The sequence below is a fragment of the Lissotriton vulgaris genome, chromosome 1_1 (assembly GCF_964263255.1).
Source record: "Lissotriton vulgaris chromosome 1_1, aLisVul1.2, whole genome shotgun sequence".
Lineage (NCBI taxonomy): Eukaryota > Metazoa > Chordata > Amphibia > Caudata > Salamandridae > Lissotriton > Lissotriton vulgaris.
The window spans coordinates 389,505,270-389,519,159 of NC_141685.1; the positions used below are offsets into that span (position 1 = coordinate 389,505,270).

A 13,890-nucleotide genomic window follows, 5' to 3' on the forward strand; every position below is an offset into this window, starting at 1 on the left:
CTGAGAATCACAGACAGACATGGGAGCAAAACCTTCGAAGACCCCAACGAGCTACACAGGTACCTACAAGGCCCGTCCCCCGAAGAAATGGAGCACCAAAGCCCAGGAGCAAAGACGAGAGCCTCCACAGACGGAGCAGAAGAATAGGACATATGATAAGAGCAGGAGGCCCGCGTCTAACACCCTTGAACCTTGATCTCAAGCGACAATGTAAGATCCGGGGGGATCCGTCGCACTCCTAGTTCTGAACCCACATGATAAGAACGGAAAAGCCAACACCTGGGTACCACTGAGCTTTGAACTCAAGCGACCACATCTACCTCGAACATGCACACATAAGTCAACGTATCTACCTCAGCGTCGGGAACGGCACCTATGAACCACTGAACTTTGAACTTTGAACTTTGAACTCAAGCGACCGTATCTAGCTCTATCATGCACACATAAGCCAACGCATCTACCTCAGGAGCGGCAAAAAAAAAGAACCAACAGGCATATCCTTCTCTTGTTTCTGCAGGGGGCTGCACATGCCTACGTTCTCCACCCACACTCAAGGCGTGGCAATTAGCCCTCACACCGGCAAAAGAGACAATGTCAGACTTGGGGGGGGAGGGGGAGTGTGAGGACCCTTGCTGTCGCACACCCGTTTTTCTACAGGCGGGGGGAGGGGGAGGGGCGGGAGGGGGGGGCCAGATGGGGCGGGAGGGACAGGTGGACATGAAGACTAACAAGATAACAGGCATTTGTGCAACGTATAATTCCTTTTTCTTTCCTTGTTATACCCTTTCCTTACTCTTATCCCACTCCCGCTTACTCAACCCCCGGGGGGGGGGGCATCCCGGTCCCACAACGGAACAAGGGCCGGCCTCTTGGAATCAGGTCAGGAAGAAGACAGAAACACAAGCGGATACAAAAAGCCCCCATGACAGATCAAACAGCGGTCAGTCTAGCCACGAACCTAAAGGTGGTATCTATGAACGTTAAGGGCCTGAACCATCCAATCAAATGCAGGAAAATACTAGAACACCTGGCAAAACTCAAAGGGGACGTATACACGCTACAAGAGACCAAACTCTCAGAGGAGGAAGCTAAGCTACTCAAGGCAAGATGGATAGGAGACATCATATGCTCGCCAGCAAAGGGGAAGAAACGAGGTGTTATAACTATCCTAAGCAAGAAAGCCAATCTCACCATCCAAAAGACAAACACGGATGAAGACGGACGCCTGCTGATAACGACCGTCCAGAGAGGAAACGATCGAGTACACGTGGCGAACATTTATGGACCAAACTCGGAAGACAAAGAGTTCTGGCAATTGGTGGATAGCAAGCTCAGCGATCTACCGCAGGAAGACCTTCTGATCGCAGCAGGCGACATGAACAAGACGATGGACCAAGCTACGGACAGACACCCGATCAGGCCAAGCCACAACTCCCCAAGCAGTAACACCCTCAAAGACCTATGCACAAAGCACCACCTAGTAGACCCATGGAGGCTACAACACCCTGCAGCGCGTGAATACACCTTCTACTCTCACCCGCACAACTCCTACAGCAGGATCGATTATATATTGATGTCCAACAACCACACACACCTAATCGACAACACGGAGATAGCCCCAATAACCATCTCTGATCACGCGCATATATCTCTCGCCCTGAATGGCAAACACAACGACAGCCTGACGAGAAGATGGAGACTGAACGACGACATCCTACAGAACAAAGAGAATGTGAAAGAGATAGAGGAGGCACTGAAGGACTACCTTGAGAACAACGACAACGGCGAGGTAGGGAAAAGCATCGTCTGGGACGCTCTCAAAGCGACACTAAGAGGCAAACTGATCAACATCAAATCGAGAATGAACAGAAGCAGGAACAAGAAAATCTCAGAGATAGAAGGCGAAATAGCAGCACTGGAAAGAGGCCACTGCGCAAACATAACAGACAAAAACACACTTACCACGCTCACAAAAAAAAAATACGAACTGAACAGAATCCTGAGCGAACGAGCAGGGTCGTGGCTAACAAAATTCAAATCTGTGAATCTGTGCAGAGCCAACAAAGCAGGGAAACAGCTGGCGTCCTACCTCAAAGCGAAACAGAGGCAACATACAATAGCAGCAATAACTGATAAAACAAACAAATCTCAAACAACAAACAAAGGAATACTAGAGGTCTTCAGACAGTTCTACCAAGAACTATACTCCGAGGATAAGAACCTGAGCAGAGACGGAGGCTGCGCTCTCCTAAAAGACATCAACCTGCCGGAACTCAAAGAGGAGGAGAGAACACCTCTAGAAGCAGACATAACGGAAGAAGAGATTGAAGCGGCAATCAGCCAGCTGAAACGGAACAAAGCGCCAGGACCGGACGGATACTCCACTGTATTCTACAAAACGTTCTGCCAAAAAATCAAAAAAATACTATCGGAAACTTTTTCCGCCTGCATATACAACGGCGAGATGACGAACACTATGCGGGAGGCCAACATCACAATAATACCCAAGGAAGGGAAAGACCCTCAATACCCGCAAAACTACAGACCCATCTCGCTCATAAACGTCGACTGCAAAATCTATGCGAAAGTACTGGCGAACAGATTGAACAGAGTCCTACCGAACATCATCCACAACTCACAAGTAGGGTACATCAAACACAGACTTTCGCAAGACAACACAAGGCTGCTATGCCACCTAATCAACCACACAACTCAAAGCAATGAGCAAGCAGTCATGATAGCACTGGATGCGGAAAAGGCTTTCGACAGGGTCTCGTGGCCCTTCCTCAGGAACTGCATGGCAAAGTTCGGCCTAGGGGAAAAATACATAGCAATGGTGATGGCCCTATACAACAAACCCAGAGCAAAAATAGTGGTGAATGGAAGCACATCTGAAACGCTCTTATTAGGAAGAGGAACTAGGCAAGGATGCCCGCTGTCACCAGGCCTATTCCTACTGGCACTCGAACCACTACTAGCAAAAATAAGAGACAATGAGGGAATCACCGGTGTTAAGATCAGAGAGAAAACAGTGAAACTGGCAGCATACGCGGACGATATCCTCATCACAACCACAAACCCGTCAACGTCAATCACAGCACTCATGGACACAATAGGAGAGTACGCAGAAGCATCCGGGTACAAACTCAACAAGGACAAATCGGAATGCAAACCAATGAACATCCATACCACAAGATCAGTACTCGGAGACTCAGGCCTAGCCTGGCAAACAAAACCACTCAAGTACCTAGGCCTACAGTTTGGAAGAGACCTAACATCCACAATACAACACAACGAGGACTCATTGTTAAAAAAAGTAAAAGAACGACTAGAGCTGTGGTCGCCAAAATACGTCAGCTGGTGGGGAAGGATAGAGACGATAAAAATGATGATAACACCTGTAATAAACTACACGCTAAACATGCTACCGATCCCAATGACAGAAAGCTTCCACAAAAAACTGGACGGCATGATCAACACCTTCCTATGGAGAAACAAGAGACCAAGAATCGGCCTACCCAAACTGAGACTAGCGAAAGAACTCGGAGGCCTCAACCTGGCAAACTTTAAGACCTACCAAACAGCATGCCTAGCGAAACAAGGGATGGCATGGATCGACGAAACACAACAGTATAAGCCAGTCTGGCTAGAGCTGGAGAAAGACCTCCTGGGAGGCCTGCACCCGGCAGCGATACTAACGGCAAATAAACACCCCCTAGGGTCGAACATAATACTGAAACACACCAGAGAAGCATTGATGAAAATAGACAGGCGAATGATACAGAAGCTGAGGGGTACAACAAGGGAATCCATCTGGTTCAATACAAAAATAACATATCAAGGGGCGACAATGAACAACGACACATGGATCAAGAAGGGAGTCACACTCCCCAAACAGATAGAAACCAAGGGGAAACAGCTGACCTTTTCAAACATCCAACAACTATATGACCTCCCCAACAGAGAGCTATACACCTTTCTAAATATCAGAACCGCAATAACTAAAGCTAACCTACACAGAGAGGAGCCAGGCATCATCAAATATGTGGAAACACTAAACTCGGCAGGTCACCAAACTGCGAAGATCTATAAACTACTAAGCCCTACCACCCTGTCGCTAAACAAAAAAACGACAAAATTATGGGAGATACATCTAGGCAGACAGTTAAACGAAAAAGAACAGGCACAAATGTGGGGCGCAGCTACAAAAAACAAAATAACCCCACAACTGGCGCAAACAAAATACTGGCTCCTCCACAGAGCCTACTGGACTCCCTCCAGGCTCCAGAAAGCTGGGATCGCAGAATCAAGTGACTGCTGGAACTGTCAGAAGGAGGAAGGCACCCTCGAACACCTCATCTTTGAATGCGTGAAAGTCAAGAGGCTCTGGGCCCAGATAAACGCTTTCATAAACGACATGCTCAAAACAAACCTAACAATCAACTATGCTAGCTTGGCGACAGGGCATTTAACAATGAACCTAAACAACAGAGAAGAGAGAGACCTACTAGACCTGTTGCTCACAGCAGCCCTAAAAATAATCCTAACGAACTGGAAGAACACGGCGAAAGCAAACTTCAAAACATGGATCAACTGGGTCACCTTCCTAAGAGGAGCAGACAACATCACAGGCAGTTTCTCGAAAGAACACATCGCCAAGGGGCTCATGTGGGAGCCACTCGATAAACACTTAAAGACAACACGATGACCCCCCCCCCCTCTCTTTCTTTTCTTCTTTCCCCTTCGACAAGCCAGGAAATGTAGACAACACAAATGTACTGTATACAACTGCCAATGTATATGCCACTTATATTTTTCAATAAAAAAACTTTAAATCAAAAAAATAAAAATACTTACCTTTATTAAAATTAATTTCAATTTAAAATAATTACTATTAAGTAATTGTGTTCACTTAATTGGCCTTATAGCGTTTGCTGATCAATTAATTAATTAATTTGACAAGGTCAGGTGAAGTAAAACTTTATAACCTTATTAATTTAATATAATTCCTAATTTACCTGTATCTTTTATTTTTAATAAACCTAGAAAGAAAAACATGAATTTGCAAAAACAGCAATATAAAATATTTATTTTGCAACAACAAACACCTAAATGTGATTAGATATGTTTAAAATGTATTTATTTGCACTTACACACCTTTCTGCATCAACAGCTGTGGGAAAAGAAAACTTGATGTGTTTGTCTTTAATTTAAATAAAATGTTTTGCTGCAAAAACCTTTAGACCTCCCCCTGCAATAATCAGCTTTAAATGTTGCCTCCTGCTGCAAAACACACTTTTAAAGTGTTTCTGAATTCTTTTATTTATTCACTGCCCTACTTCTGCTGCTACACTTGGCTGACACCCATTTTAAACTGCAGCTTTTTCCCTCTGAGCGTGGAAGGGGTTAATGCTTTCTCAAGCATCAGCTGGCTATGATCAATACTGAAATTCCACCTTCCCAATTAAAAACGATCTAATATTAAAATTAAAGCTCTGGGCATTACTAGCGTTAAAAAAAATAAAACACTCGGCAGTAAACAATGTTTATTTATTATATTCAATGCTTGGGCCAATTAGCGTGTGGCTGCCACAACTCTCAGCCAATCAGAATACCAACCGAGCCTTAACCAATCCAGTTGCTGCTTCTCTATGACGCTGCGGCTTCTTTGACCAATCAGAGCACAACAAGGATGTGCATCACCAGCCAATGAGTGCATGCGCTCGTCCCTATCCAATGGGTGCACAGGTCAGCAGCCAATGGGTACGCGACTCTAATATGACTCGTCGGGCCTCCAGTGATGCGTGCGCGTCACCAACCAATGGGTGCGCGACCTCTACGATGACGCGTCGGGACCTGCCGAGCTTCGCTCAATCAGAGCGTGGCTCACGGAGCCTCGCCCAATCAGAGTGCGGCTCTACCTATGACGGGGACTAACAGGGATGCGCGTCACCAACCAATGGGTGCGCGACCCTACTGTGACACGTCAGACGGAGGGGCGTCTCCCTCTATGACCGGAATCAGTCTTTCACCTCACGCGTTCCTCTCAATGCGCAGAACACCCAAAAGAATATACACACCGAGACAGAAGCAACAAGGGACTTACAAATATTATTCAGACCTCGCACAACACACGGAGCTTCGCCCAATCAGAGCGGGTCTCCATGTATGACGCGTCAGCCTTTTACCCAATGACAGCGCGGCGGCTGACGTAGACAGCCGCTGCAGCTGATAGCTCTCCTCTCTCTCCCACTCGCTCCTAGCAGCCCCCCTCCTTCACAAAAAATGCTCGGCACACAGATATTCAGCTTAAAAAGAACCACATTCCAATAGAAACTGAGCACGTGTCAACTCGAGCTTATTTATTGAAATAAATGCCGATTCTGACACCATTCAACACAGCGTGTGAGCTAAATGAAAGGAAAGCACACGCAGCAGTGTGGCAACAAACAGAGAATCTGGGGATGGGGTCGAGCCCACTTAACCACGCTTCACCAAACAAACCAGTATTTTTCTAAAATAGCGCAAACTGTGAAAGAAAGATAGAAAATCAAAACGGGGAAACACTTGTAAAGTAAACAGTATATTAACCATTAATCACGCCTCAGCCAATAAGAGCGCTGCTTTGCTCTAATACTCCAGGCACATTAACCAATCAGAGCGCAGCAGGCTCTGACGTATACAGCAGCTGCGGCTGCAGGCTCTCCTCACACGCTTTCACTCCTTAATCAGCCCCTCCCTTACAATTTTCGATCGGGGCACTTTTCAAAGCATTTAAATAGCGCACAATGCTTTTTAAAGATATTTAAATAGCGCAAAACATCTTTTAATGTTTTTAAACAGTGCTGACTTTACCTAAAGGCTTGAGAGCGCTTTACAATATTTTAAAATAACGCATTCTTTACCATGAAGGCTAAAAAACGTTTTCAATTATCTTTATAAAAACGCAATTAATAACAACATGAAAACAAACCATTTGTCTGCTTCTCTAACAAAGAGATAGTTTTAAACATTCATTCAAGTATTCTCAGCGTGGAATAGACGATACTATTCTCACAGAATAGTTTCAATTGCTAATAGAGTAATTCTTACCCTACCCTTCAGGTTACCAATCATTCACACACTTTCAAACAAGAAAACCCTAATCATACACACACGAATTCTTGGCAGGACTTGAACCAACCACAGAAAACGTCAAGCGTTGATAAGAATAGACGACGCTATCTCACCCTTCTCTCAAGCTTGGATAAATCCTACTACTCTTTTCACAGAAAGCTTTAAAACAGGCTCACCAGGTCCCTCTGCTTAATGCTACAATTTCATAGGCAATCCTCACTATGCATTTAACCAAACAATCTAAAGTCCCTAAACTTGTGTTGTACGTCCACAACATGTGATATATTCTATACCACAATTTTGAAACAGACAAATGCACTGTGTAACTCTTCTAGTCACACTACCTTGCCGGCAATTAACCAGAAATTTTTCACATTGCTGGAAAAATTCCTTAAGACTACATATAACAATCTGACATAATCAAAAACTTAACATTTGTTAAACATCAATCCTATGACTATACCAACATATATGTAACATACATGTCAAAAACAACATATAACCGTCTGAAGCTACCAAATTGATCCAGCGCTGCAACTAAAATATTTTATAAATTATGTCACTATCTACCACCATACTTACCAATCAATACCAGGCCCTTAGAAATAACAGAGCAGCTGAATCATGAGGCGAATGGATCAATATGTTGTAGTTTAAACTATTTACAACAAACAAGACCAGCTTGTCATTTTAAAAGTTTATTTAAACATATTCAGGAAAACGTAGGTTTTGGAACTTTATTAAACAAGCATTAGAAAAAGTCATAAGAAAGTTTTATTCAGCATTTATAAAGAGAGCTTAATTCAAGAAAATATTATTCATTAACAGAAATAAGTGAAAAGAGCATTTCCAAACCTAACTAACTCTCTGTCTCTACCCTCATCGCCTGAAAACAAAGTCTTAAAAAGTTACATTTCCTTACGTGTAATCATCGGACAGCAGAACACGTCCCTCTGGAATCAAAAAGCGTATGCCAAAAAATCTGCTCCTAAAGCCTATTCTTATACCCTAAAACTATGGTTAAACGAACTAATTTCACATTCCAACAGCTGAATTCTGGCTCCCCATTGGCTGAATCACCTCACGCCACAATAAACTGTGACATCTTCCACCACGAGACCAGGCTTTTACACAGAGCCATTGTTCATGCATAGAGTCCTGGCGACAGTTCCTTAGTCTGCTACATTTTGTAGCAAAGATGTTCAAGCAATACAAAATCTGTCACGTCTCTTCCTTTCAACCTTGATCCTGTCCGTTCTGAGCTTTCCGTGGCACAAGCAAACCACTCCACAGAGTTGTCTTTAGCAGTTCATTTTCAAGCCATTTCACAATAAAAGTTCATAGGCTTTTCATCCACTTCAAAATAAGGTTTTCTCATGTGGCTTTTAACAACAGCAGGCCTCTTTTCAGAAAGCATCAATTTTCTGCACCTCTTTTGCTTGCGTCACTGGCCACTTTTAGCTCACGTCACTTTCCAGAAAACTATTATTTAAACAAACACAACACAATAATTAATTCAGGTAATGAAAGACATTCTGTTTCCAACCTACATAGCTAATGTTAACCCATTAATATAAATCACCTAGCAGAAGCACACAGAAAAGCAGAACATTTAATATCTACCATTCTTCATGTAATCCAGCTTTAAGTTTCTGAAAGAGTAAAAAGATAATTAAATAATACACAGACAGACAAACACAACATAGGACAAACATGTAAGCACATATAAAAAGCACATGCCATAAATGATCAGCCGCATATTAATAGTGACAAAGACAATAGGACAGACATAACAAACAAAACAATATTAATCATGTGTTACAAAACAGACTTGCAAATGCAACAAGAGCACATGTAATTAGTTTCCCGCGTGTATATGTGTGGTGCAAACTTAATCTAGATTGTGTTAAACAAATCATGCAAAAATTCATTAATTGATTAGTTCATGTTATAGGGAATTGAATCCACAAGTCAGAATAAAATAATTTCTGAAGCCCGCTTCATCAGTGGCTTAAATCTATCTGTCGGATTATGGGTACCAGGCACTCAAGCGAGGCACTTCTTATCGGACACGCGATCACTGTATGTCTGTGGCACTTCTAAGTTCTAATCTTGGACTTGGTCTATTAGAGCCAAAAGGCTAGCATTGAATGTTTGATTTGCTTTTTAACTATTGGCCAACCTCGTTAATTTTTAAATTGTGCTTTTGCTCTTTAGCTATGTAAAAGTTTTAAATTGAATATAAGAAATGGCCTCTCTTTCAAATGTGTACTTATGTAAATGTATTTTAATACTGTGAAGCTTTTATGCTATGATTTTATCGAAATAAAGCCTTTGAACCTTGAGTACCTGCACTTCTATACTTCTGTTTCAAACACTGATCAAAGCTAAACCCACGGATCTGCTTTTCGACAAACCGATACCCAAGCTTTGCAAGGTGTACTGGAGCTGATAGCTACTCTAGGCTCTCCACGAAGGCTTCGAAGGGGGGACTGTTGCGGACCTCTGCCGGGATGGAGTTTCATACCGCCTGTGCCTTGTCATAGAGCAATTGGAACTAATAAAACATATGGGCATGGAATGTGCACAATTCCAGCAGAAACTGTAATAAACACTTTTTTCGAGATGGCCTCAATCGTTCTAATTCTATGAATATTAGTTATTATTTAGCTGGCATTGCGAAGCTTGTAAATCGAAAGGATAAAAAGCAGTATAATCAGAAAAGGTAATGCGTGCCATAATTAGTAGGTACACCGTTGTGCATAATAAGTTCCTTCTATGGTTCAAGAGATAGATTTACGTTCTAGAGCTATTCCATAATCTATGCTATTCAATGGGACGCAGTACGGTATTAGGGGCTTTACTGCCCAGTGCCCGCCACTTGCCAATAACCACTTGAGGCATGTATGTTGCCTGTGTGCCCGAAAGACTGGAGAAAGACCCGCGGGGAGATCCTACATTGCAGCCGCGAGGGGGCGCCCGAACACAGTCTCTCAGTTTGGCAGAAAGAAGGAAGAAAGAACGGAAGAACATGTCTGCGGGGTCAATGTTGCTACTGACCAGGGGACTCAGATCGGCGCCTGCAGTGATGCATCCCGTGGCCCCCGGGACTTTAGCAGCAGGGGCCCGGGCTTTGCATGCGGCGGGCATACTGGACAGGGGGGTGGTCTGTGGCATCCTGCCCGGACTCTGCAGGAGCAGAAAGTCCAATGCACCCCTTGGAGGCTATGGTTTCAGCACCGCCGGGGGGCAGCGGCGACACTCGTCCAGCGCCGGGGGCAGAGAGATCAAGGTCCGGCACCTGACGGGGGAGCACGCGGGTGAGTGACCTGAACTGGAGCTGAGGCGGCGACACTTTGAGTCATAGAGACATTCAGACAGCTAGCAAGTGGCTTCCTGCCACGTGAAACTCTTCTACCAACGCTGCCTCTTTAGTCAGACAAGGCTGTGCATTCAAGGACTTGAAATGTTGCTTTGACCGTAAACTTTGGCTTTATAATCTAGCAATAAACGTGCTTGGCGAAAAAGCCAGATGTGTCTGATGCTGTAACACGGAACCGCTTGGCTGCCCCTTCGCCGCTGCCAGCAGACGCAGCCAGAAAGAGGCGGGGGAAGTGGAAACTTACAAGTAGTGGAGCAACTTTGAAATGTCAGGGAAAGCAATATGATTCTCAAGTAAGCGAACCTTAAGTCTCGTGTCACTGGGGTCTCCTTGTTCAGTTTTGGTACTGAACTAGGCATCACACTGCACGCCGAGAAAGCAGAACTTCAAGTCCCAGCATGCACAGCTCTGTTGACTAAAAGAAAGAATTGGAAGAAAGTGAAGATTATGACAATGGTTTCATTATTCGTGATTTCCGGATAGTGTGTTTCTCACACATAAGTGTCGTTTTGAACTACCAAGAAAGGGCGGCTTTAGGATACATTATCTCCTCGCCTTACAGGCAGTGTGATTTCAAAATGCAGTGCTTTAAACACGTATAGCAGTCATGCGTGCAAATCAAAGAGGGCCTTTATGGAAGTGTAAGTTCAGACGCCTGCGTTTCTCACGATTAGACTGCCGACAGATGCATAGTTGGGGTGAAGCCTGTAGACATGTTTTACTGTACCCCCTCCCCCCATTGTTTTTATTTTGTATAAATTTTTTATGACATTGTAAAGATTTCTATCAACAGTGCAGGCAGAGTGGGTAGGTTTTGAGGAGTGTTGTAAGGGTTCACAGAGGGCCTTTAGGCGAGCCAACACATGAATAGGGAGAGCCGAGCCAAGGGTCGGATCTGGCTCTAAGAGCACCTACGCGAGCCGAGCCCTACAAATGTTTGGCGTGTAAATCCTGCAACAAACATCATGTTAGTATCATGGCAATAAACCCCAGGAGTAGCTACTAGCGCCAGGATACCTGCCAGGTGACAGCCGCGCTCTATAAATATTTTAAATAAATAAATAAATAGTTAGGATTTGCAAGGTGTCTTTAAAATAACATTGAAAAAAGAATATTTCTTTACCACGTGATCAAATTGTCTCAGTACATTGAGAACTCGTAGTTGTTTAACAGAAACTGAGAAACATTTCTGCTCCAGCAATGGCGACAGTGCTTTTCCTGAGATAGGGGGCAAGCCAGTTGCCATGTGTACCCTATATGTGGTCTAAATTCTTATTATACCCAGAACAACATTATAGTTTATTATAAAACAATAAAGAGGTTTTTGTAAAAGCCACATTCTCAGCTTATGTATATTAAGGTGCTCTGATATGCGACGATGAACAAAAAGGAGGCTTGGTACCAAACTTATTGCCTAGGATTACACAATTTGGTAAAGTTGGGAAGCTGGGATTGATCGCAGGTTGTCCAGTTTCATGCTGGGCAATTTAGTCTCTCGATGGGTATCTCATTCTGACATCAGAGGTTATTGCAGAGGCCGCCGCACCCGCCCGAAGGGTGGGGGAGGCTCGAAGGCCGGCGCCATAACCCTCGTGGTGCCACCAGCGGGAAAAAACTGGTTCTGGGCGCTTCGATGCGCACAGGAACCAGCGGAAACGGGGTGCGCACCAGCCACCCGACCGGAAGTGACCTGTTGACCTGGCGCCCCCCAAAGGACGTCCAATGGTCAACCTGGCTTTGTTTGAACCCCCCAATCAGGGGGACTCACCTGAGGCCTGCATGGAGGGCTCAGGAGGATTTAAGCGACGCCGCCCTCCCAGCAGAAGCACATCGCATTCGAGGAGCTGGGAGATCGGCGCGACAGCAACAACGACTGAAGAACAACTGAAGAAGAGAGGCGACGCGGCGAAGGACGAGGCAGGAAGACGGTGGGACTCCGGTAGAAGATCCAGGTCATCATCACCGAGGACGCCTTACGGAGCGCGGCGCGCCGTGCCAGCTCCCCCGAAACAACAACAGGTAAAAGACCGCGGCAAGCTCAGGGCTCGGGATAAGCACACGCAGTCAGCGGTGCCCCCGGCAGACGGCCTGACGCAGACGCGGGAAACTAAGAAGCCACACACAAGTGCGCAGAGACTCACGACATGTCGGAAGGCCAGCCGGACGAGATGGCGGAGGTACTGTTGAAGATCCGCGAGTTATCGGCCATCCACGGCGACGACTGGCTTCACCCCCACCTGGGCAAGGGGAAAGAGAACAGACCGGTTGAACAGGCGGACGAAGAACCAGGGCCTTCCGCACCCAAGAAGCTGAAAAACACGCCGATGAAGAGAGCATCGAAGAGGAACCCTCCGAGGAAGGTGCGGCAGAAGCCCCTTACGCCGAGGCCGGAGGGCAGTGAACAGGGCGAGACGACCGACAAAAAGAAAAAGGGTGAGCATATTAGCAACATCGTAAGGGAATGTCTGAAATCGCTAGCGCCGGGGCTACTTAATGGCATAGGGCAGGGGGTACCAGGGCCTAGGGAGCAGCGCGCGGAGGAAGCGGCAGGTCTCACGTGGCATATGGTCGACCCGGGGTGGGCCCGTCAGACAAGAGTGCAGGAGCAGGTAAGCTTGTCCGCCCAGGGGGAACAGATTTCCCCGCTACCCGGTTGGGGTTACGGCCCCGTTGCAGGAAGCCCACCTCCGAGTGGGGTAGTCAACGATCATTACATCAGGCCATCCCCCGGCCCGGCGTCCCTGACTACGAAAGCCACCGGCCTGGCATGTCTCATCCCCCTAGCGGTAAAAGAGAGGATATGGCGCAAAGAATTCATCGACATATTTTCGCTGCTTGAAATACAGCTAGAAGGTCTTGATCTAACCACGTGCGACAGGAAAGAAGAGGACAGGAGAGAAAGGCGTGGGGCCAGAAAAGAGCGCAGTTTCGAAAATTGGTTAGACGCCTTCAGAATCATGGCGTGCATTATAGTGGAGAGGTTCCCCCATTGCGCGGCTGACTTGTGGCTGTACGAGGCCAATATCCACCTAGCACAGAGGCAGTTCCCAGGGGATGCCTGGCTAGAATACGATAAAGGGTTTAGATTAAAAATGCAGAGGCACCCCGAAATGGAGTGGAATGAGGAGGATGTCTCCGGCTTCATCCACAAGATGCTCACAGCCAAAGACGTTAGGACCTGGGCCGGAAAAGGCGACCAGCCCTTTCGGAGCTCATACCAAAAAGGGAGGAGTGGTTCTTATCAAAGGCGGTCGAACGGGAGATCAGACTCCCCAACCGCAACCAAGGCGATCTGTTGGAGATACGAGGCGGGGGACTGCTCATGGGGCTCGTCTTGTAAGTTTCAACACGCATGCGCGACCTGCGGGGGCAAGCATGCCACCTCCGCATGC

General features: G+C 45.9%; 1 protein-coding gene across 1 annotated transcript in view; it reads left to right on the forward strand.

The window, feature by feature from the left end:
• Positions 1-9,994: 9,994 nt before the first annotated feature.
• The window catches only part of ECHDC2 (enoyl-CoA hydratase domain containing 2), a 137,833-nt gene continuing 133,937 nt past the window's right edge, over positions 9,995-13,890 (forward strand). Inside the window, exon 1 of the mRNA XM_086952449.1 lies at positions 9,995-10,436. Within this exon, the coding sequence (XP_086808575.1) occupies positions 10,019-10,436 (418 nt within the window). The 5' untranslated portion in view covers positions 9,995-10,018. The remainder of the gene's footprint in view (positions 10,437-13,890) is intronic.